This window comes from Lichenostomus cassidix, chromosome 7, assembly GCF_008360975.1.
Source record: "Lichenostomus cassidix isolate B80296 chromosome 7, HeHo_3.0, whole genome shotgun sequence".
Lineage (NCBI taxonomy): Eukaryota > Metazoa > Chordata > Aves > Passeriformes > Meliphagidae > Lichenostomus > Lichenostomus cassidix.
This window is the reverse complement of record NC_139488.1, coordinates 26,559,825-26,584,227: the sequence shown is the minus strand read 5'-3', so window position 1 is coordinate 26,584,227 and position 24,403 is coordinate 26,559,825. Positions and strand designations below refer to the sequence as shown.

The window sequence follows — 24,403 nt, the reverse complement described above, 5'->3', positions numbered from 1 at the left end:
TTTTGTATGCTTGCATTGTTACATTGGGTCTGTGAGCTTTTAGAAACAGACACACTTACACTTTCTGACTTTATGTAACCTTTGTCCAGAAAGAAAATTCATTAGAGTAATAAATAGGAGTTCATTCAGAGACCTGCAATCTACATGATGTCAGGAGAGTGTTGCTGTCATTTTGAGCCTGTGAAGCCTCACCCTGAGTTAAGCTGACAGTTTACTGTGATGTTGTTACAAAGACTTCTCCCTCCCTACCAGACTCTTAAACCCATTATTTTTGTGCCCTTTTAAAATTTGATCAGCCTTTCATGCATGGACTTACTGGGGGAAAAAAAACCAAACTCCTGTGTTACTTTGAAACAATCTAACATAAAATAGCTACAGACTACTGCCATATTCTGGCCTGTTTGAAGCTGATTTTTAGAAAGATAGAAGTTGGTGGATTGTAGAATTAATGTTAGTCTGGAAATACATTACCTGTAGTCAAAACCTTCAATAACTCCTCTCTGAGCAATCAGTTTGCATTTCACTAGTTTCTGTGGTTTCATTGTAATTGTGAAAAATACCTATTTGCATCTGTAGTATGCAGAAATGTAACTTAACTGCCTTGCTCTGTTTTTGTTTGCACTGTAAACAAGAAGAACTTCTGTATTTTTTGCCAGTTTGCCTTGCAGGAAAGCTAAGACATTTTCAATACATTGCAGATAAGAGCTTTAGCACTAAAGAGTTGTGCATTTGACTCCAACTCAGTATCTCATGCATCATTCTTTTTTTTCCCTGCCATAAAAAGAGCACTGATGAGCACCTAATAATCTCTTACTAATAGGAACTTAGATTATTCCTTGATGTAATTATCTTCTAATTTAATAGGTTGCTATTTGTTAATCTGGCTTCCATTTCTATGTATCTGTCTCTTCTATATGCATTTTCAACATGCCTGCTGTCAGACTTTGGAGTCGATTCTGATCTGTTAATAATCTGTGATTCTAGACTGATATTACTAATGCAACTGAAAATTTAAACTAAAATATTTGATTAGTATATAACCAAACAACATGAAAGTTTTGATTTTACTTGAAAATTTGAAATCATTGACACAAAGGATTGTGAATGAAAAAAAAAAAAAGACGTGAAAAACGTATTCTTAAACTGAAAAAGACGCATAATTCAGTGATTCAGTGACCTTGACCCATGCAGAAGCAAAGTGCCTCCCAAACGTGCACATTTACGTTGTCTTCTGGAATCCAGAATATAGAAGAAAATAAAAGCAGCTGAAAATACAATTGTCTGGCTTGCGATTTTAAAAAATAAATGTTTATTAGATTCTTAGTGTCAAACTGGTGATCCCAGCTGTTAAACTGGAGTGCCAGTAAAGGCTTTGCCTGGATATACAAATCTTTCAGAAGTGTGATGGAAGTAACATTTACATAAAGAAGGTTAGATCTTTCAGCTGTTAATATTTATTAGCTGCCTTTTTTTTTCCCTGCAGCTAAAACTTTGGCATTAATGTTGTGTTTTATTTATGTATTTTAGCCGAGTGGAGTTAAAAAGACTTTGTGAAATATTTACTCGCATGTTTGCTGACCCTCACAGCAAGGTAAGATCACAAAGCCTTGGCTCGCTCTCCTATGTTACCATGTGTGCACATTTGACACTGTTCCAAGATGAGTGGTTTGTATTTCTACCCCTGCCATCTGCTGGGGAAAACTGGCATTTATAAAGCTCCTTGTTTTTCATCTCTTTTACAGTGAGGGGGTGTGTCTCAATTTCTCTTATATTGTAGGAACTGGTTACTCTATGCTTTCTGAGGAGCAGCTTAGTGCCTTTCAGACTTGAAATGCCTCCAGACCTCCTGGAGCGAGAAGTTAATTTTGGTTTGCACTTCTCTAGCTTGTATTTTTGGTGACACACAGGGAAAGGTGGTCCATGAAGGGGTCATGAGCATCATGGCCCCTGGGGTTTGTGGGTTGTATTCACCTGGGAGCAGGTGTTTCACCAAGACACTATTCTGAATCCCATAATTAAGGTCTTTAGCTCAATATAGCTACTTTGCCTTTTTTATTACTCTGACCTTAGAAGTTAAAGGCTGTGGCATAAATTTACAGACATTTCTTAAGAAGAAGTGGGTTACAGAATGGGAAGGTAGGGCCCATAGGTGTGTTCAGAACTAGTGGGTTTTTGCTAACAGCTCAGGATGAGCATGGAGAAAGGAACAGGGAATTTCACGCCCTTTTCTGAGTTTTGCTGCTTGAGAAAAACCAGTAATGGCTGTGTAAAAACGTCTGCAGTTGGGTTAAATGCAGTTTGAGAAAGGATAATCTGTATAAATCTTATCACTTCAAGACCTCTTGGCAAGCCAGCTTTAGCAAATAATTCTGAGGTGGAAATTCTGTGGGTAGGCAGAGTAACCTGTCACAGGTCGTGCTGAAAATGTGCAGTTTTGGCCTTAATTATACTGTAGACCAGCTGTCCCACAGGTCTCACCAATGTGTAGGTCCTACCTACTAAGGTCTTGATGCTTTGGTTCTCCAAGGTATGTGTAGTGGAAAGGGTGGAGGTGTAATTATTTGTCTGCAATACTTCCAGTTTCTGGGAGTTTATTGCACTCTGGGCTCGGATATATCCTTTGTGTCATCAGTGATCTGTCATCTGTACTGCTTTTATAGAATTACTGATACAAACTCATTAGTTGTAGTGTTAAAGACATGTAGATTTGTTCATATAAATGCATATAAACATATGGTACTTTTGTGACTGAGGAGACTAAATCTAATCCAAGGTATATAGTGTTTTAAGTAACTATGCTGAGAAGAGGTATTTAGTTTTAAGAAAATGTAAATTTTCAATGAATGTGTCTTTAATCTGTTGAGAAACTGCATCCTTGATCACTTTGTGTGCTAACGAGTGGTTTGTTTTGTTGCATGGCCTGCTTTGCCGTGGAATTCACAACAGAGAGTAAGTGTTTTCTACCCCCCTCCTTCATTCGTTTCATGTGGTATTTTAATACAACATATTTTAGACATGTCTTGTCTGATTTTTTATTCAGAGCAATGTAAAGTCACTAAAATCATTCATTCATGAAACTTTTATAACAAAATCATCGTGAAACTCAGACTGTAATCCCCCCTCCCTTTGAATATTTTTATTTTAAGAAGTGTGTTTCTTTTTCTGACACTTGTTTTGTTTATAGGTCTTCAGCATGTTTCTGGAAACCCTGGTTGATTTCATCATCATTCATAAAGATGACTTGCAGGATTGGCTTTTTGTTCTCCTGACCCAGTTGCTAAAGAAAATGGGAGCAGATTTGTTGGGGTCTGTGCAGGCAAAAGTTCAAAAAGCTCTGGATGTCACCAGGTAGAGCACTCAGATGGCAGATGTTATGGAAGTTTTTTAGGATTACAGGAAGGCATGAACATTTTAGAAATCCAGCAGTGCTGTGTATTTTGAGGGCTCAATCTTGATGAATATAAGAATAAAGGAGAGCAAAGTTATGTCACAGTATTTCAAGTATTGAATTAAAAAGGCCTGTCTCTTCTAAATAAATAACTTCAAAGCATAAATTTTAAAATATATAACTGATTAATCTCAGAGTTTTGGGGTGTGTGTGCTCAGATATCAATTTTTTTGATTGACAGGTACCAAAATTGCAGTGTTCAGAATATGAAAAGTGCTTTGCCACAAAGTTCAGTGCATCTTTCATGTTGTTCAAACACAAATAACGGTTACGTCAGGATAATACCTTGAATGGTGCTGCAATGCTGACACCAATTCTGTACTCCATGTCCTTTTCAAAGGATGTCCAGCACAGGACACTATTACAATAAAGTTCAGCTCATTCTAGAAATAGGATAATTTAAAAAGAAAAGAAAAAGCAGTAATAATTTAGGAGAAGACAGGATAAAGTTGGAGAAAAGAGGAAAGAAATCAAAACCAGGTATGAACTCTAAGGACAAGATAAACCAAGCTGCTTGTAGAGATAAGGGAGCAAAGCAGAGTCTGAAACGAAGAGGAATGGACAGGTGTGCCAAAAGCTAAAGAAGTGTGCAGAAAGTAGAGTAACAGTGTATAAAGATACTGATTTAGCAGTTTTCTCCAGTGTTGTGTCAATAACTAGCTTATCCTTAAGGTTAGAGTTTCTCTTGTTGATGGTAAAGTTACCAAGAAGAAAAGTATGTTGAAATCTGTTTTGTAATCTTTAAGGTATTAATTTAGTTTATGTTAGATTAACTTTTTGCCTTTGTTTTCTTTGGACAGAGACTCTTTTCCATTTGATCAGCAATTTAACATTTTGATGAGGTTTATTGTAGATCAGACCCAGACACCAAACCTGAAGGTCAGTATCAAAAGCAATTTCACTAAAGCATCAACATGCTTCTTGTAGCTTGTCATGTCAGGCATACCATAAAGCATAGAACTCAAGAGAAAATAATTAGTTGCAGTATGTGCGTGATATAGAAATTATATTGGCAACTTTAAGACATGTCACAGAAATACTTCTCCCCCACCATGTGACATAAGTCTTGTCAATCTGTAGTGGTATCTGTTCCTGTGGGAAAAATGCATTTTTGCCAACTCCTGAGCTTAACAAATCCCTTTTCATTTCTCAGGTCAAAGTTGCTATCCTGAAGTATATTGAGTCCTTGGCAAGACAGATGGATCCAACAGACTTTGTGAACTCCAGTGAGACAAGACTTGCTGTATCTAGAATTATAACTTGGACAACAGAACCAAAGAGCTCAGATGTGAGAAAGGTAAGCCAGGTTGATGAAGTATTTGCAGTAATAATTGCTCTTCAGAAAGGAGAAAAAATCAAAGAAATCTGTCATAAAGGTACTGAAAACTTCAGCGATTAGTCTCTTAACTTAAAAAAAGCCTTGATTTTACATATCTCACTGTCCAGACAAAATTGTCAATTCAGTCCAGACACAGCTCTGAAGCATGTCTCCATATTTTTTTTTCCTAGTAGGTACTTACCTGTGTGACTTGAACTACTATTACCATACAAAAAGAGATCATAGTTTGAAAATGTGCTTTTTCTTGAGCATTCTGGAAATATCTCTAGGTTTGTTTTTTGTTTAGGTGAAGGCTTTGTGCTTTGTAGACTGAAAGCTAGCACAACTTCAGTGTTATAATGTTGTTAAAAGAAAGTAAACAAATCAGTAAGCTGCCAGGGGCTCTCAGCCCTTCTCTTTTAAGCACTGTGTGTTTATCTCTGCTTGGAAAAAACTGACACAATTAGGTCAGGCCTGGGTAATAGTTACCTTGTTCTTTATCTTGCTCTAGATGCAAGTGTCAGGCAAGCTAAAATGGGACAGGTAGTGATACTCATCTCTCCCAAGAGAAAAGCAAGACTTAGTTTTATGCACCTGGCATCTGTAACATAGGGTAAAATTACCTTCTAATTTCAGTAGAGTTACAGGCTTTAAGATGTACTTGGATTTAAAAGTAACCCAACCAAATTATAATAGCTTGAGAATGTAAAAATTGTATGAGAACTTGACACTATATGCACATAAAATGTTGACTTAATACTAAAGTAACATACAATTTTATAACTTGGGAAATAATAAAATTACTTTTATTTGATTATGATTAAAAGATTGCTGGGTATCAAATGTGCTGCCACACATAAGTGTGCCGCATTATCCAGCAGCTGAAGGAAGCTTTCAAAGAAGCTGTTTGGGTGTGTGCTATTTGCTTGCTTGCATACAAATAATTGGTTCTGGGGAAAAATGTATCATCCTCATTTCTTAAGACTTTCTGCAGGGATTATTCACACCTTTGTAACTGATACTTGCTTCTGTAAGATAGTTTGCCTCAGGAAAAAAGATGTACTTTAAATTCTGGGCTTAGATCTGGAATATGGATTTGCATTTTCATGTTTCCATGTCCAAAGTCAGAATCAATTAAACAGGCAAAGCAGCTGCTTCTTTGTTACAGTTCAGGTGAATCTCAAGCAGTTTACTCTGCTGCTGGGCTGTGAGGGGAAGTTGTAATTATTTTAAGTAGAAATACGCATTGAAAAGCAAAATCTCTGCATATTGCCCAGTGGGAGAAATATTCCACCATTAGGGGTCATCATTGCTACATGCAAAGGGAAGCAGGGGATGTCTGCTGCAGCTGAAAAATTGGATGTTTGCTGTTCATGTGGGCTGTGGGGAGCAGGTGTTCATGTGGTGTCCATCCTTCTTCCTGTCCCAATGGCTTGCACAGCTCTAGCAAAACTTCCAGCAGACTCTGCCTGAGCAGTACTTGGGCAAAGTGCCTTGGGGCTGACAAGAGATTACTGAATCTAAATTCTTTTTATTAAACCTGCATGTGACTTGGATTTGCCTTTGATACCTGTAGTTTTCAAATAAATTGTTACACAGTTAAGCTAACTTAGGCTACTAAAAATGAATGCACAAATGATCTTTATTTCAACATACCGTTGCTGTACTATGATTTTATTAAGAGCATAGTACAAACCACAGGCTTTAGAAGAAAGAGTGCAGCAAATGATTTATAAGCAATCATTGGCCATTATCTCCGTCAGGACTGCAGTTAACAGACTAATAAATTCACTATGCAGTAGTGAAGTGGATTATCAAGACTCAATCCAGGCAGGTGAAATGTTCTGAAGAGCACAATTAAATATTGCCCTGCTTTTTTTTTGAGAATATAACTTGGGAAAAAAAACCCAGAAGTACCTTTTTAATATCTGTTCAAGAAATTGATTGTATCTTCAGTCTATACTGAGATTATCCTTTTATTAGGGATCGTCTGTCCATTACTTCTATTTACTATATGTGATGGTCATGGAGGTGCCAGCCACATAGTGTTAAGGCACTGGGGAAAAATAGAACAAGAAATGTCATTTAGCCCAAAAACATCTTCAAACTGAATGCTACAGTTTTATTAATAACTTTGTGTATTCTTGTGACAACACTTAAGTACGCTTAATGAGCACACTTAACCAATCTGACACAACTTGAACTGCAGCTCATGTTTTGTAGCTAGTGAAATGAGAAAAAGTCAAAGGAAATGCTGTTTTGCATAAAACAGTTTATGGTCCTGTATGCAACGACATCTATAGTTAAACATAAGCTCTTTTAACACAAGGAAAACATGATGTACTATGAGGAGCGTGCAGTTGATGCTAAAGAGTGTTATTGACAAAATGTCGTGATTCCCTCTCAGGACAGAAACCATTTAAACTGCTGATAGTAGCCATGAAGTACGTACAGTGAAAATTATTGTCAAGCTTTGGGTTTGAAATAAGGTGATCTGCAGTGTGTTATGGGTAAATATTTGTCTTGCTTTAAAGACTGTTAGTACTTGTGGATGTTTACCCTCCATTCAGCTTAAGGTTTACTTCCTGCAAGCAGTGCTGGAAGAAAGGTGAAGACATTTGCCCTCCATGCTGAACAAAAGCCACGCGGTAGGAGCAGGTCCTGCAGTGCTGTGTGGAGACCTGAATGGGATGGGATGTGATTCCTGCACATGCAGCCAGCTCATGACGTTTTCCCCCTGCAGAACTTACCTTTGGGCAGGGCACAGATCAGGATTTCAGATCACTGAGCTGTGATTTCAACTGCAGTGTCATCTAACCTTGTGTGAGGTGCTTGACTTCCCTCTGCACTGATTTATTCCTGTCTGTAGCAGGGTGTTAATTCTGATTTTCATCTGGAAATTGTTCAAGATTTAATGAAATAATTTTTAAAAAGCCAGTTGATTACCACACAGGAAAGTAACACAATGGCAATGCCAATACTGTGATGACTGGTCTGGGAGGACATTAAGTCAGTAACTTCACCAATTTATCAGTAAGATTGCCAGCAAAGTTGTTGTGAAATCCTTACGTAGGTTAAGTGCTTATTGAATTTGGATGACAAGCTCTGTGTGGGAAAATACTTTGATCTTGGAAGAGAGCCATCAGTTTGAGAATGGAAATTAGAATAAGACTTCTCATTTGACTCTGGCCAGAGCCTGCAGAAGCCACCTGTCCAAGGCTTGTCTGAATGGAGACTTCTGTTTAACATGAGTGCCCAGAAATTTGCAGATGTGGAATCAGCTATGAGGGACACAGGATCTTAGTGTTTAGGAGGACCTTGTGCAGGCTGAAGGGCCAATGACAATTCTTACCATCTTGTTAATCGGCCAGGCTCTGGTCTTACAGATAAATAACAAGATCTGTATTGCCTGATGGGTATTTGGAGTACTGATCTCAGGGCAAAAGAATTATTTTCCTTTGTTCCAAATGTCCTGACTGGCTTCTCTGTTGATGAAACATTCCTACAGTGGTTTTATTTTACAAGCCTGAGGGCATTTTTACATGTTATGGGCAGTCTTGTGTTACGTGTACATCATATTCTGCCTTCCACTTATGTAACTGGGAAAACTACTTCTTTCAGCTGCCCAACTTGTCACTGTAAGCTGCCCTTGGATACAGACAGTGGGGTTTTGGTAAGAAACTAGAACCGTTGCAATGAACCAAAAGGGCCAGGAGGGTGCTTGTGTTACTGTAATTTACATGAAGATGAAGCTCCCCTGAGAGTACCTTGAGGAAGGCTCTCCTTGGATTGGTGCCAATGGTTTGCTGGTGAAGTCTAGGGATATCCAAAGAAGATGGGTTTGGGATCAGATTTTTTTCACTAAAACTGATTGAGAAATAGTTTCTGAGTAATGCAGAAGATGAGGAAGATTTCAGAGAGAAAGCTGAAGGTCAACAGGTGCTTCATAAGCTGAAACAGGCGATGAAGATGCATTTACTTCTTTAATTAGTAATCCTCAAGGTCATTTCTTGAGAAATGTTGATATTGTTGCTTTGGTAAGGAAATCCTATCTATCAATAAAGCCTAGAGCAACTTTGGATAAAACATTGCTGTGATATCTGTAGAAGGACCTGTGACAGACAGGAAAGCACTTTTAATTAAATGAAATTAGGCTCCTTTGCAAGGTGATGCCATGAAACTTCTAAAATCTCTTGAAGTTTTAATTTTCTATCTAGCATCAGGCTGACTTCAGCAACTCTGGGGCAGACATGTCACTGTAAGAGCACTCCCAAAGCCTCTGAATGAGCTGAAATGGCATTGCTGATTTTCACTGGTGTTGAACAATAAACACTGTTGGTCATGGCCTGTTACAGTAGCAGTGGCAAAGAGAACACTTGCAGAAATGCTTGTGAAAGGCAAATTGTTTTCGTGCTCTCTAGCCACAGGCCCTTGCCTTTCTGGGTCAGAGGTTTCTCTAGTACTGTTGCAGTATTCCTACACCAGATTTGTGCATCTCATGGACTTCATGATGAGCCAAGTTACCAGAGCACCAGGCTTTAGGATTTCATTTCAGGCTTACAGAATCTTAAATAGGACTATGTCCATATTGCTGAGGTCAGCCTTTTAGCCAAAGAATATTCCTAAAGAAGTCAAACTCAGTAAAAATGCCCAGAGGAACTTCTATCAGGCATTTAAAGCACAGTCAGTGTTAGGAAAAATAGTGTAATGCATCAAAAATGGCACCTGGTGGAGTGTAGTGTTTGTATGATGTAAAGCTATTAGAACAGAAAGGATCTCTGTGTCCTAGTTGTGTTTCCAAAACAGTATCCCTCATTTTCTGTTTGTTTTGAATTTGATGCTACAGAGCTATGGGAGCCCAAATGTTTTTAGTGTACGCATTGTAAAGAAAATGGCTTTCACCCAATGTTAGTGACCAGAAAATCATTATGTGCTTGTTGGAAGCATGGTGCTGGGGCAGATTTCCTTAAAATTAATCCCTCCACTTTATACAGCCCTCTAGTATGCTTTGGGCAGAAAGCAGTTTGCATATAAGCACATACTCTGTTTGCTAGAATAGCTAGTGCGTGGTAATGCGAGAGAAGAAATGGCTTCGCAGAATGTGTACACTAACACTTACATTATGTGTCTGTGCACAATATGTTTGTGAGAACATGCCATTTATGTAAACACATGCACACCTACACAGGTATAGGTGATGTATCTATCTCGAAAATCAAGTCTAGAAGTGGTGTTTACACAATGCGTTGCAGAGCTGTTTGCAGCGTGACAGATAATTCAGCTATACTTCCTCTAGCATTTCGAAAATCCATGCAGTTTGAAGTGCATGTTTTCATTACAAACCATATGACTTCAGTAACTTTTCTTCTTTCTTAGTTTGTATGTGGGAACTTTTGCCTGAAAATTCATACTTCTATCATGCCAGGTTCATAAGAAAAGTTTCTCAGTTGTTAATGAAATGTAACCTTTGTTTCTATCCTGAAACCTGGTTTTGCAACAACTGTCATTTTATAATGAGCAAAGTTACTCAGGGTAGACTTCATCAAGTTGATTTCTGGAGTAATGCCCGATTCTCAAGAAATAATGAACATTTTTGCCATGGTCTTTTCTGTGCCTAGGTCATGAAACAACCACACATGAGTAATAATGTGCTATAGAACAGTAACCCAAATATGTGGTGATTTGGTGCTGCATCTTTTTTGCTGTCACTTTTCTAAGATGCCTTTGATACTTGTAATGCAACCATCTCTGACTTGCAAAAGCCTTCATGATGTATAAAGTGTGTACTTTGTGGAACACAATAGCAACATGGATTTAATCTGTTTCTGTATTTAAATCTGTTAAACAAATTCTTCCTTTTCAGGATGTGGATGTGAACACCATATTCTAATACAAAATGTGTGTTTAAAAACTTGTACTCAAGCTGATGTGTTTGGATTATGTGTTAGCTGCTAAAGCCATTGTGCTTCATATTGCCATGTCAGTAGTGTGGACATTCTTGCTCATCAGATTCTAGGCCTGAAAAAAGAAGAAACAGGAGGTTTGGTTTGGTAGATACATCATTAGTTCAGTGCCAGCTAATACTTAATTGTCTGCTGGAAAGTACACTGAAATAACACCTGTTTAGAGCTTGCAAACTCTCAGTAGATGTGAATAACTCACTTAACATCAGCTACTCTCACTGGAGAATTGAAGCTGTGTGCCAGTGTGAGCTAATACAAGCTGCCTAATGTGAAAGTGCTGCCTCTTCATCTCAGTGGACCTCTAGTTGATCTGCAGTTTAGTATAATTTTAAGTGACACAAGAGAGAGCTTCTCTGCTCCACTGTGCCTTAAGTTATTAAAAACCACATTTGCCTTTGACTGGATGGTGAAGTGTGGGATGCATTCAGAATATGATTGTGTTTAACAAAAGTGACTAGATGTTAGTGAGGCTCTTCCCCAGACTGATCCCATGATTAAAGGCATTTGTACACCGTGTTGGTCCATCAGACTGATGTCCAGACTGGAGACAGGAGTTTGCAAGTTTTTAACTTCCTCTGAACTTAGAGATATTTGCTAGGGCAGGTGCAGGGAGATGCACCTATTCCTCCATTCCTGCCTGGCCAGATGCAAGTGCCATCTCAGTTTAGCACAGCCTGGGCTCTGCACCTCAGCAGAGGTTTTCAAGAGCTTATGGAGGCCACCAGGAGGTTGCTAAAGCAATGCCTTGTAGAAGAACTAAGGGATGATCTGTAAGCCTGGGAGCTGTGGCCAGATTTAATTTTGAATTTAATTTCAGCTGCCCTCTGCTGAAAGGAATTTTCTTCTGATGACCTCAAATAATGTTTTTTTTTACTTGAAATAAAGCAAGAAATTGATTAAAACTCTTCTGCAAAAAGATAGCATGTGTACTGTTTAGATGATTGAGTTGAAATCTATGTTTTCTTTGAATAATATCAACTTTCCTGTTTGTCAAACCCAGACGATGCATAGTTGGGTGGGTGAGGATTTGCCAGCTAGGACAACTACAGCCTCCTCAGGGCCTGGTGAAGGAAACTTGGAAGAGAAATGTAAACAGGTAGACTGAAAGCCTTGTGCACTAATCACACTAATTGTGTTTGCAGTCTCAATTCAACTGTCCAGCTGTGTAAAGAGACCTGGACTGGGAGCCTGAAAAAAGTGTGTCTGTCTGAAGTAACTTTTGGCATTGGTGTGTTTTGCTGTTAACTCTCTTGCTGTAGTCCCTCATAAAGGATCAGGGTACAAAGTTCCCTCCTTTTATGGGGCTGCCAGTGTTGGGATCCCATCACCAGTAGATGTTTGAGTAACTTGGAAATTACCTTCATGTAGCTCAGGCAGCTAGCTGCTAATTCTGCTTGGTCCACTTGACCAGCAGCAGCAGCGATCATAAGGCACTTTTATTAACCTTAGGTCAGTGACCACGTTTCCTTCCTAAAATCAATGGATTTTTCCACTTAGCTTTGATCTTTTTGCTTAATAAGCCCAAACAATTTCAAAGAGACTTTATTATAACTCAGCCAAGTTGAAAAGTTACAGATTTGGTTAAATCTGATTATCATCCACTGTCTAGGTAAAACAAAAAAACCCCGAGATGATGCTAAAGCATTTGTGTCCCTTTAGCAGCTGACACTGTTGGACAGCATGAATTGCAGTGACCTAAGTGTGAAACTTTGGGAGCTGCTACTGGCTTGTGGAACCTGATCCCTCACTGCATTGTGATAAGGAAAATAATAAAGTTACATAAGCAATCCTTTGCAAATGATTCAAGAACCTGACACTGAGCCAGACCCCCTCTCTAGCATAGTCAGGCTCTGAAGTGACTGGAGTTTCTCCAGCTCAAGCCAGCAGAGAATGGCTTCATTAAGATTAGATAATCTGTAGGGTCTACGTTATGTGTCACTGAAGGAGATGGATTAGCGTTCCATACTAATGGTACAGGGACACAAAAGCAAGGGAAAATTCAGATATTACTTTCTTCAGACTATATGTCATCAAGCATGAGTGTTGCATGGAGAATGTTTGTACATTGTGTACAGAAATAAGTTTTTTATTGCTTGTTAAATTTATTTACTCTGACAGTAATCTAATGAAACAAGATTTTCAGAAGACGACCAGAAATTCAGAGATTATGAAAATGTCTCTGGTTTGTCACAAGCCAAAAATCGACAGATTTAAAATTCTTAGAAACATTATCTGTAGATGATGTCTTTTGATTAGGTGAAAGTATGCTAGATAAATGAAATTTAGAGGATTATCCAGATCTAACTATTAAGAGAGATGTATAAATGCGGCTCCTAATGCTCTTCATTACTGAAATAAAATTGCTTGTATTAGAACTGGGAAATATTTCAGGAATGAAACTTGGAGCATGTTACAAGTCTGATTTTAAGCTAGCATGGACCTTCCAGCTTTTGAGGCCAGTAAGTAAGAGTGTTGGTCTTATGGTAGTAGGGACCAAGACCTTTGTGTGTTAAATATTAAGTAGGAAATTATGGGCACACTTTCAAATAGTGGCTTTTGCCTGAAATAAACCTGGAAGTGCAGTTGGATGGCTGAGGACTGTGTAGAAAGAACACAGATAGGATTTTACCCATGTAACTCCAGTGTTGCCTTTGAGACCTTTACTGGAGCACCACTCTCAGGATGTAGTAGTCCTTGGCTTTATTTCAAAAGGCTTAGACTGTAGATCATTTTCTTTGAGGCCACAGAAGATTGTGACCATTGGGAGCTACTGTTAAGCACTTCATTCAAAGCCCAGTGTCTATTTACAGGCAACAGGAAAGCTGCTGAAGAGCACTGGGTACACAGCATACTGGCAGACACTCCTAAAGACAAGCTGTATTTTGTGCAGAGGGAGGGCAGGCATTGTTCTGGTTTTATTAAAGCCAAGACACTAAAGTGGAACAAAACTAGAGTGACCTCTGAGACCTGAAACTTTTTTCAGCTACTCATGTATGACACTGTGCTGTTAGTGTTTGTGGTTCAGCTTTGCTGAAGCTTTTGCTCAGATCTGAGATGCATCTGGAACATCTCTGTCATACAGGAAGGGTATCTCCAGAATGTCCCATCGTAGAGTGCATGTACTCTTGCATCTGTTTGCTTTACTTAGGAGATCTCCAAGGATGGGCTTTATTTCTAACCCATCAGTGGGAGATATTTGGAACAGAGGTATCTGAAATCATTTCACACCTTGGGTAGCTCCTGGCTTACCAGTTGATAACTCCAGATATTCTAGTCTGTAAGCAATTTCTCAGTCTGGGAACCTTGTTGATCAATTTTTGTGGGGTTTGGTTTGGGGGCTTTTTGTTGTTTCAGGGGTTTTTTGGTGGGTTTTTTTTTTATTTGGTTTTTTTTTTTTTTAAATCTCAATGAACATGAGATCTGCTTGTTCTGACACAGAGGATCTGCATGTCCACTCCTAACCACTGAGGATACGCATGCCCTTCACCAGTGGGAATGTACTTTGGCATGTCTTGTCACTTTGCATTCAGTTCAACTTGCTGTTTCTTGTTCTGAGATTTCTTGTTTGCAGTAATATTTTTATTACAGAAGATACTATGCTGGTGAAAACTTAAAAGTTCTTGGATCAAAATGGACAGACATACATTTCCTTGTTGGATACCAGGCAGGCTTCATGTCAGAATTGCCCAAAACTTCGTTCAGAGGAGGGTATACTGTGGAGCTGGGAAAGCCACGGGGGAAACTTACCTCCCCACTTCTTTGATCTTTGGAATGGAGTGAATAATAACATACTGTGTTTCTGTTCAAGTCAGTGAGAGTTTTGGCAGGGGAGGCAGTATGATCCATCTGCAATGAAGTCTGAAGACCTGTTGTTTGCTGCAGTTCTTGGAAGCCCATTTAGTGTTGTGGGCCTTGGTTCCTTTGTTGGCCATATGAAAAAGATGATACCAAATTTTCATGGATGGAAAATGTTTTTATATACAAAGCTGTGCTAGCTGCTCCTGATGGCAGAAGAAACAGTATAGCTTGAATTGCAGTTTGCACACTGAAACAGTGAAGTACTCTGATTCCCCTCCACTATGAAAGGTTCTTGTATACCTAAGTAATTAATCTGTGAAGAATTCCACTCCAGAGGGAATTACAGATACACTTAATTATGTCAACTTTGTGAACACATTGCTTACTAAAAAATCCTTCTTTAAATTGATGAGAACAATGAATGTACATTTATCCCCACAGCAGTGAATTACACTTGTACTATTTTCAAAGTTGTTTTTCAGTTTTAGCAGACTTTAGAAAGTTCCTGAAAGGGTCAAACACAAGTGTCTGCTCTTCCTAAGTGTGTGTGTATGCTTTTCCAAAATAAGAGCATGTGTAGCTTTGCTGCTTAACTTTGTGAGCCCAATCCACTGCTTTGTGTCCATATATATGTGTTCTGGAAGTTGATGAATCAGTGGCTACATCCTCCTTGGAGAAGGTGCTGCTGCAGGCAGTCAGATATCCTTCATCATTGCTTCATTTTTATTGTTCTTTTCATAAATGTTTGTATGTTTGTGTACTTTCAAAGTAAAGTCAGGAGGAAAAAACACAGAACTGGTGCACCCACACAGGTTGGATGCTGCTGGGGAAGTCTAGTTAGGAACGTGTGATGTTAATTACTTTTTCAGGTCTGCACACTGTGATTTATTCTGCTTCCATTCCCATTTGATTCCATTGGCTTAGTTCAGGATATGCAGAGCTGTGTGTTTGCTAATGTATTAGTGGAGATCCTGTTCTGGCAGCAGTTCTCTGAGGCAGATAAAGCAAACCCTGTCCAGTAAGATTAATGGTAGAATTCTCCATTGTTTCAGTGGTACCTTAGTTTCACTTATTAAATTTAGGAAATCTGGTGGGGTTTAGCCTGTTCATGGTCTAGAGAATGATGGTTCTCACCATCCTAATAGATCTTCCACTTCAGATGGAGTCTTCTATTGCTGAAACAGCCTCCATGGTCAAGACTTAAAAGGAGAGGTGGATTGTCTGTTTGATGAAACAAGCTTAGGATGTCTAGGAAGAGGAGAGGTTGGGTGGGAAGATAACTAGTCCCATTCATACATAAAATAAAAAGCACAGGAATGAAAAGTTGCAGTCCTAGAGTCTTCATACTTATTTGAGCTTCTGGTTTTATTTGATTTCAGTAAATCTGTGCAGTAACTTGTTCAATTGAAATATGTGCTGGACAGGACAATGATAAGAATTTCTCAGTAGCTGTGAATAGCTGTACACCTCACATCTGGGAAATTAGTGACATAAATGCAAAAATATATTGTAAGCTATAAGAACTTAAAAAAATAACTGTTGGTATTTGTAAATCCTTATGATACATCACAAAGAACATTTCAAAGATTTGTCTGGTAGGCGAGTCTTCTTTTTGAGTGGAACACACATTTACTGTAAGGATCACCACCAAGAGAATGCATGCTCTTTTCAAAGAATAAAAACTGATGGTCTCGTCTTTTTTCTTCTTTTCAGGCAGCACAAATAGTCCTGATTTCTCTCTTTGAATTGAACACTCCTGAGTTTACCATGTTACTTGGTGCCTTGCCAAAAACATTCCAGGATGGTGCTACCAAGCTCCTGCACAACCACCTCAAGAACTCCAGTAACACCAGTGTGGTGAGAGGCTCTTGTCCTTGCAAACAGCAGAGCCCCAAAGACAGCAGCTCATTGATAAGCTGTTGCAGATGTTCAGTTTGAATTATCTGTAACTGTTGTCTTGAAGCAATATGGCAACAGAGGCTTTTGTTTGATGTTGCTTTTAATAGGGACCATTAAAATAAAAAACTCAGTTATTTTAAAATTTAATATAGTCCTAACCAGAAGGGATTAAAAAATTACAGAAGTGCATTAAAATTGGTGCTTTCAAGTTGGTGGTGCTTTTGAAAGTCCTGCCAGTAACAACTTTTTGGCTACAGCAGATCTGATACCACAAATTTTCTGGCCTTGGTACTCTTATTGAGATCAGTTTAATAACAGATATATTGTCTGTTAAGAAGCTTGCAGGGTCTTTAATGTGACCTACAAGGTCACCTCAGACTATGCCTATTACCTTATGTTTTGCTCTTATATGAAGCTCTTACATGTTTTTATTTCACTGAAGGAGTATGTTAGTGGAAGATTTAAATTTGAATTTTTTTTCTCTTCCCAGAGCAGCAAGGATTAGGGAATTTTTTGTCTTTTTAATGTGGAAATCTTGTGAACTTGCTGGAATTTCAACCCTCCTATCTTTGCACTTCCACGGGGACAAGTAGAATTTAGTGTAAAGTAAAACTGCAGTGTTAGGCTTCCAGGCAAATATTCTGGATTCTCTAATACTTTTGACTCTGTGAAGAGTGTCAAAATTGAGAGCAATTTCTACTCATTTTGCTGTGGTATAAAAGATTGTGCAGGCCAGTGGAAAAACGATAAGTTAGACTGCTTACTTATGCTCCTAACAAGCATAATCAGAATGCTTTAGACAATGTGGAGAACAGCAGTGTAATTGGAATGCTGAATTGCCAGGGTAATGGTGAGCATATTTTGGAGCCTTGCAAATCTTGTTTGAGAAGCTGCATAGCTGTATTGATGAACCATTTATCTGGCAATATTTGCAGGCTGTACATGTTGTGTATTTAAATTTGTAAGTACCTTGGGTTGTGAAGAAGTGCACATACACTTTCTTCACCCTTCGAGTCGTACCTTCAGGAACTTATCAATGACTACATGAACTATGGCTGCAGATTTTTAGGTGAAGAGGCATAATCAAAACTGCATTAAGCTTGTCTAGAGCAAAGAGAGGCAATGTCTGGACCTGTTGTTGTACTCCTGCCTGTGCATTGCAACACGTTGCTAATCCCTGTTTTCCTGCTTCTGTGTCAGGGTTCCCCCAGCAATACCCTTGGTCGGACTCCTTCCCGGCACTCCAGCAGCAGAACCAGCCCCTTAACTTCACCTACCAACTGTTCCCATGGGGGACTGTCTCCAAGGTAATGTGGCAGGCTAATTAAACCCCTTGCAAAATACTAAAGGATTTCAACACTGACTGTGCGTTTGCAGAATATGACTCACTTTGAAAGCAAAAACAAGACCAAAAGTTTACAGTAGATTGCTCCAAAGAAGCACTGTTTGAACATGATAATATGTGGCTGGTCATTGACTTCAGTGTTCCAGTCCTCATGCTATCTGTGTAATCTTAATGTCTTTTCTTATCATATTAATTTTCTTCCATGGCCTTCTTCAGAATTACATTTGTGGATAATAAATAAAGGTAATATTAATTGGCAGCATTAGAAATAAGGTCTTGTTGAGATTGCATATGTCACAAAGTCTGTGATGACTCTCAGAATGGGAGTTCCAGATTGTGCTTATTTTTTAGGTATGGACTTGAGAACAGTAATTCCTCTCACTGTAGCACAGTGCTTGTGCTGCTGAGCGAAGTGCTGCGTCTCCTGCTCCCCTCTTATTCTTTGTGAGGATTCAGGACAAGCAGAGGTGGTGGCTGTGTTTCAATGCTGAATAGCTCCCAGATTGCTCACCTGGCTGCTCACCAGCAGAGCATTGGCCTGGTATTTTTATGCAGCAGGTCTATTGCAACCAGTTGTTTTGCTGAAGCTTCAGGTGCTACCCTAGAACATATTGGTCCACTCCAAAATCTTGTATTCAGCCAACATGGACTCTGGGATGTTGGGAATGTAGATGTCTTGCACCATTAAAACTTGGAGCAGGGAAGATGACATTTTAAAGAGTATGTTCTGGGACCATAGAAATATTGGAGGAAAGTGTCAGGTTGTTACCTGGATGACCTCTGATGCTGGGAAAGCTTAAAATCTGCTGTTCTTGTCTGCCTGTCCTCTTCATGACAGGTTATGGAAGAAACATAAGGAACCATATGGGTGAGGACTGCAGTTCATAGTCCAGTATAGTAATTTACACTGAAATTTGTTGATCTGTCCTTATTGTGACTTGCAAAACTCTGTCTGAAGGGATGCTTAGACATGTGAGTTCCTATGTGTCAGGAAAAGTACAGGCCTTTAGCACTCAATGAACAGTTATACTAATTCCAGCAGCATAGGGATCATTGGGGTTTCCTGAGAAAATTTTGGATATCTAAATACATCTTAGTGACTTCTAAATCTTCTGTAATTCAAAACTAAACCAAGAGTTTGCAAGCCAAGGTCAAGTTTCCAGTTATGAGTTTTTTCCACAAAGTTTTCATTAAGAAGTTAAGTGGTAGAGTTTCAGGGGAATGGGTCCAGCTATGTTGCTTCCTTTTTGACCAGCTTGAGCATTGTTGCCCTGCTGATTTCTGTCATGGGAAATTATTAGCTCTGTCTCCCTGTGGTTACCTTGTGGTTTTGTTGGCTGTGTTTGCATGTGGCACTTATTTTATAATTCCACAACCTTTTACCATGCTTTTTGGGTTTTGCCATTGGGACACAACTGTTTATTGCCCCTTCACTCACTGTTTTCTGTTTGTCTTTGCATTCTTCTCACCTCTTGATGTCAGGAGGGAAATATCAAAGTATTGGTTAAAACATCCAGTGTACATTGTTGCTGTTGCTTTCTAGCATACTGAGTTTAGAAACTGAAAGGGTTTTTTTTCCCCTTGTGATTTGTTCTCAAGGACTAGTTAGAGAGAGCACGTAATTCCAGAGCATTCTGCCATGGGTGCAGTGGACTAGGAATTGCCTTTAGAAAACAAGTGTTGCTTCCATTTTCTATTGAGTTCTTGGAAGTGTTGATTCAAAAATTTAGGTGTCTCTTCAAGAAGTGTGTCCTGCTTCCTTGCTGGATTTAGTTATACAAGAGTGATGTTTAAAACTTACTCTTCAGTGATAGGGGAAGGTGCTGTTGCAAAAGCCATTTAAAATATTTGGAGGGGAGAAGCTGTGCTTTTTTGTGATGAGTGACCTCTGAGCAGTAACTGCAGACTTTTGCCATTTGTAGATAAGACAGTGGCAAGTACTGCAAATCAGGGGCAGTAGCTTCTGATGCTCTTCTGGGCTGCATCCTTCTTGAAAATGTCCTGTGTAGCACAGTTTGGGCATGGTCCTAATTTAGAAGGGAGAATTTAGCTCTGGTTGTCTTTCTTTCAGAGAAAAGGCTTTGAAAGATGTGCAAACAGATTGTGATAAGTAGGGTACGCTGCAGCATTGCATTTTTTGGTATAGGTGCTTCAGTGTCATGTTTCCATTACAAATGTTTGCCATTTGCTATTCAGCAGTGGTGTGAAATGTCACTTTTCTCTCTACAGACTTGGAACCCAGGTCATTCTGGTAGCAGCGTAGAAGGATAAAGATTCCCAGTTTCTTTGTGTAGCTCTCCTCCAAAAGTAGGCTTGGCTTTACATTTCCATGGGGCCTACTGCCAAAGGTTTGTAGTCAGGTTGTGTGTTCCTGGGGTGCTCCATGTACAGGCGCTGTTTACCTCATCCGTGCCAATGTCTTGTACAGGCAGCCTGAGTGCAGTTGGTTGAAGGATTGTTTCCAGTTCTTAATGCTAGCTTTGGTTTTGAAGATTATGCTTTCCTTTTGTTTTTTTCCTTGGTGCACAGATTGGAGTCAAATTTAGAGGCACACATGTCTTTGGAGCTGGATATGTATAGAAAGGATGCTTGGATCCTGTAGTAACATGAAAATGCTAAGCATAGCTGCTCTCCTATATTACTTACTAATGGTTTGTGGACAAGTATCCTGAACATTAATCAGCAAGGTTTCATTGATACCAATTTACTGTACTATGTATGTATTCCAGATGACTGATTTTTAGGGTTGTGTGTGTGTGTGTATTTATGTGTGTGTGTATTTGGGCTCTCTGGATAGATTTTGAATGTTTTGGTTGAACTGGACTCTGCAAACACCTAATTTGCCTGTCCAGATGATAATATCTGCTTAAGTATTCCCTGAAGTTTTCAGGAGGGTAACATGCTTTCAGGGTCTTGGACAGAGTCCTTTCTCTTGCCTTCATTTGCTCCCTCCAGTTCTGCTTCATGATCACTACAACATATCCACTGCATCTGTGAGTTACTTCTGCATTTGTATCTTCTTTTTTTTTTTTTTCTTAACAGTTTTAGTTTTTGGTGAGAGGAGTTATGGAAGAATAATGTGCTTTCTGAAAGAGAAAAGCAGGGAAGGGCACTTGGGAAGACTGCAAATAATAGGAAGAAAACCCCAGGCTTCAGACTGAAAGAGAAGAATGTTTCCTAGGCAAAGCACAGATGAATGGCTTGAGTTTGTGTTGGACAGAAAAAATCTGCTGAGATTTAATAAATTATGTTGTAGTACAAAAAAGGAAACGCTAAGTTGTGAAGTCCTTTGGTGTTAGAATACTGTTCTGAATGATAAATCAACTTCTGTAAACTTAAAAGTTACATTCAGGTTGGGAGTTTTCACGTAGAATTTTGTGGAAATATTTGAAGAAATATCAAACGAATACATTTGTAATGGGTTTCTGCCATTACTACTAGCCCAGAAGCCTGTGTGTACTTTTGATTATTAAAAACAAATAAACAAAAATCACCCAAAATTTAAAAAACTATTTAGTCCTTCAAAGAGCTTTAGAGGAAATCCCTCCAAATAAAAGGCTAACAGCTTTATTTCGCTGTGTAAGTTCGCATGCTTGCTATTTCACTGATAATAGAAAATACCATTAAAAACAAAATTTGACACTTTCAATATAAAGTTGAGCAAGCAAAGGCATGGAAACAGAATTAAAATAAGCCACCCACTTTATACAGTAAGGACAAGCCTTCATTGTTTGGTGGCCTGTTTTCAGGTAGGTGAGACCTGAGCTGTGAGACTTCTGATCAGCAGTCTGGGAGTCTGGGGTATTCCCATGATAATAGTGGCCTGTAATAGCTTGGGTTTTGATTGCTGGTTAATGAGTGAAATTCTGGACACTGCTCTTTGGAGGAGTTTTTCAACTGGCTTTGCTGCTGTTTGCAGTGGAGCAACTGTTGACTTGTTACATCTGATCTTACAATATCTTTCACTTGCATGTATACGAATACAACTATCTAAGACAATGTGCTGAAATATAATAGAAACAAAATGATGTTGTGAATACTCCACCAGCTCAAGCATCTACTCTAATTTAGAATGTGATTTTGAAAATCCATGTATCATAATGGGAGCAGGACAAAAGCAGAGATTAGACAAATTGACTCAGGGATGGATGTCTTGACTCAAAGGCACAGGGTCAAAATATAACTCAAAGGGGCATGTGAGAGTTTAAGGAGAGATCTGGATCAACTGAGAGGCTTGTTTCATCGAGCTTTCCAGCTTTGTCTGCTGTGACCTGGGCCAAGTCCCCTATTTACATGATACATTTACAATCTAGACTGACTTTCACTTGCTGCATATTTGGGTTCAGTTTGAATCTGGTGAAACAGGATCAGATCTTAAGCCCTGCAAAGGTTTCCTGATTGTGTAGGGCCTTTTATAGAGGCACCAGGTGACAAACTTTACAAGGTACCTTCAGGTGTCTGATAAAAAAATAAACTCCAATTTTCCTTTCTTCCAGGGAAATCCTGTTGCTTAGAAATACCTGCTTAGAGTTTGAATACACACGTGGCCAGGGATTGTTTGCGTAGAACATTATAAATAGAGTTGTTTATAGAGGTTATATCCATTTGCAAAATCTACTGGTTAGTACAAGCAGGGACTGGATTTTTTGTGAATCATATTATGTTAGGAATAAAAATGGAAATTAATAATAAAGGCCAAAACAATGACTTGTGAGGCTCAACAGAGTATTCTTGTTTAATTTTGTTTCTATTAATTTTTTTCTCTCTCCAAGGCAGCATGACAGCACTAAGCCACTCAGATTATAGTTTCTTTTTTTTTTTTTCCTTCCTCTCCTTTCTCTGTTTTTTCTCTCTTTTGTTTCTCCTCTGGTCACGGCAGTCGGCTCTGGGGTTGGAGTGCAGATGGGCTGTCGAAGCACCCCCCTCCCCTTTCTCAGCCTAACTCCATCCCCACTGCTCCTTCCCACAAGACTTTCAGACGCTCTTACTCTCCCAGGTAACAAGCTACCTGTTAAACCAACTTGTCTGAGGTGTCACAGTATTATTTACCTTTCACACCATGGAATTTGTACAAATGTGGGACTTGTAGAGGTTTTGGCTCGAAAAGGAAAAGATGATGATAGCTTTCAGAGAGCAAGGGTGATGAGCAGCCACTTGCTCGCTGTTTGGGGAAGAATGCAGCATGCAAGTGGGTAAAAAAAGTGGATTTTCCCAGACTCTTGCACCTGTTCAAGAAGGTGGCAGGGAAGATGCTTCACAGTTGGTTTCCAATGCAGAACACAGTTGCTGAGCACTTCTGGCAGGCACTGGTTGCGTTATGATACCAGGGGCAGGATCTTTCAGTTTGGCTGTGCTGTGCATGTGGCACTCAAGCACCTCCAGATGAGCACATACAGCTCAGGAGTGACTTCACACAGAACTTTGCTTGCATAATGTGATTGTGGAACATCTTGGAAATTTGTAGTGTTGAAATTAAAATTGTCCTTACCACAAGATTTTGAGTTTATCAATTGCAATTTCGACATCTATTCCTCCTCCTGTGCCCTCACAGTTTGTTCCAGTCTGCATACATATCTTGGATCAATATACTGGACTAAAGCTGTATGCTGGTTTTAATAAAAAAACCCAGCCTGAATACAAATTTAATTTGTCAGATCTATGTTAAATTCCTTAGATTTTTTTAAGTTTAAACCCTTACAACAGACTATCTGTAAATGTGTTTTCCCCTGACTTAAATATGTCTGTTACCTGCAGGAGTATATATAGTTTTTCCTTAAAGCAAAAAAGTTCCTAATGAAAAACTATTGGAAGAAAAGCAAAGAAATTTTTCTTTGAGGGCTCAAAATTTAAGAACCTGTGACATCTGAGAGAGAAAATAGAATACAATAGTAGGTACCTCTGGGAATAACTGCAGAATTAAAAGCTTTAAAATAATGTTCTGACTCTGCTAGGACACTAAGATATCTGTGGGGAAGATGCATGTTGATTTTCGGAATAAAACTAGTTGAGAGTGTTTTTTCAGTCTTTTTTTTACCAGATACCAGATAATAAGGTTTGGAATAATGTAACATATATTCCAGCCCAGAGCCTGAAAGTGCAAAAGCATGAGTTACTGTGTACTGCGTGAAAACATTAAACTGTGGATTACTTACACATAGTTTGGATTGGAAACTGAATAACAATTTATGGAAGTAAAATGTATGTCATGCCAGACTGGAAAACTGCCAAATTGTATCTTGATAAACTTATAGACAGCTGCATTGGTTTTGTGCAGTAGATGGAAAATAATGTTGTGACATCCCTAAGCACTGCTCATCTCTACTCACTTCTTATTCATCCTGTGCCTTTCCTCTAGTTTTCTGCATGGGGTCATAATTTTTTTTTTCCCCTTTTGTAAGTTTTTTTTTTCTTTTTCCTGAAAGGTGAGTGTAGTTCCATTTTACTTTTATTCCCCCCATTGTGTTGTCTGTGAAGTATTCCAGTGCGCATACTGTCAGTAGAGACGTGTGTTCACATTGTAGAATTTTCATTCATGCAGAGCACAGCCATAATGTGACCTCCTACACAGGCTTACTCCTGACATATGAAATCACTGGATTCTTTAGATTTTTATTAAAATGTGGGTTTGTGCT

At 38.9% G+C, this 24,403-nt stretch overlaps 1 protein-coding gene across 15 annotated transcripts in view; it reads left to right on the top strand.

Moving 5' to 3' along the window:
* CLASP1 (cytoplasmic linker associated protein 1) overlaps positions 1-24,403 on the top strand; it is a 171,129-nt gene that overhangs the window by 122,577 nt on the left and 24,149 nt on the right. For 10 of the 15 annotated variants that reach the window (XM_085066926.1, XM_085066924.1, XM_085066927.1 and 7 more), the window contains 8 exons: positions 1,528-1,591; positions 3,185-3,348; positions 4,249-4,327; positions 4,602-4,745; positions 11,730-11,825; positions 16,241-16,384; positions 17,627-17,733; positions 22,651-22,767. In XM_085066926.1, the coding sequence (XP_084923052.1) occupies positions 1,528-1,591; positions 3,185-3,348; positions 4,249-4,327; positions 4,602-4,745; positions 11,730-11,825; positions 16,241-16,384; positions 17,627-17,733; positions 22,651-22,767 (915 nt within the window). The remainder of the gene's footprint in view (positions 1-1,527; positions 1,592-3,184; positions 3,349-4,248; positions 4,328-4,601; positions 4,746-11,729; positions 11,826-16,240; positions 16,385-17,626; positions 17,734-22,650; positions 22,768-24,403) is intronic. The other 5 variants (XM_085066933.1, XM_085066932.1, XM_085066931.1 and 2 more) reach the window with 2 other exon arrangements.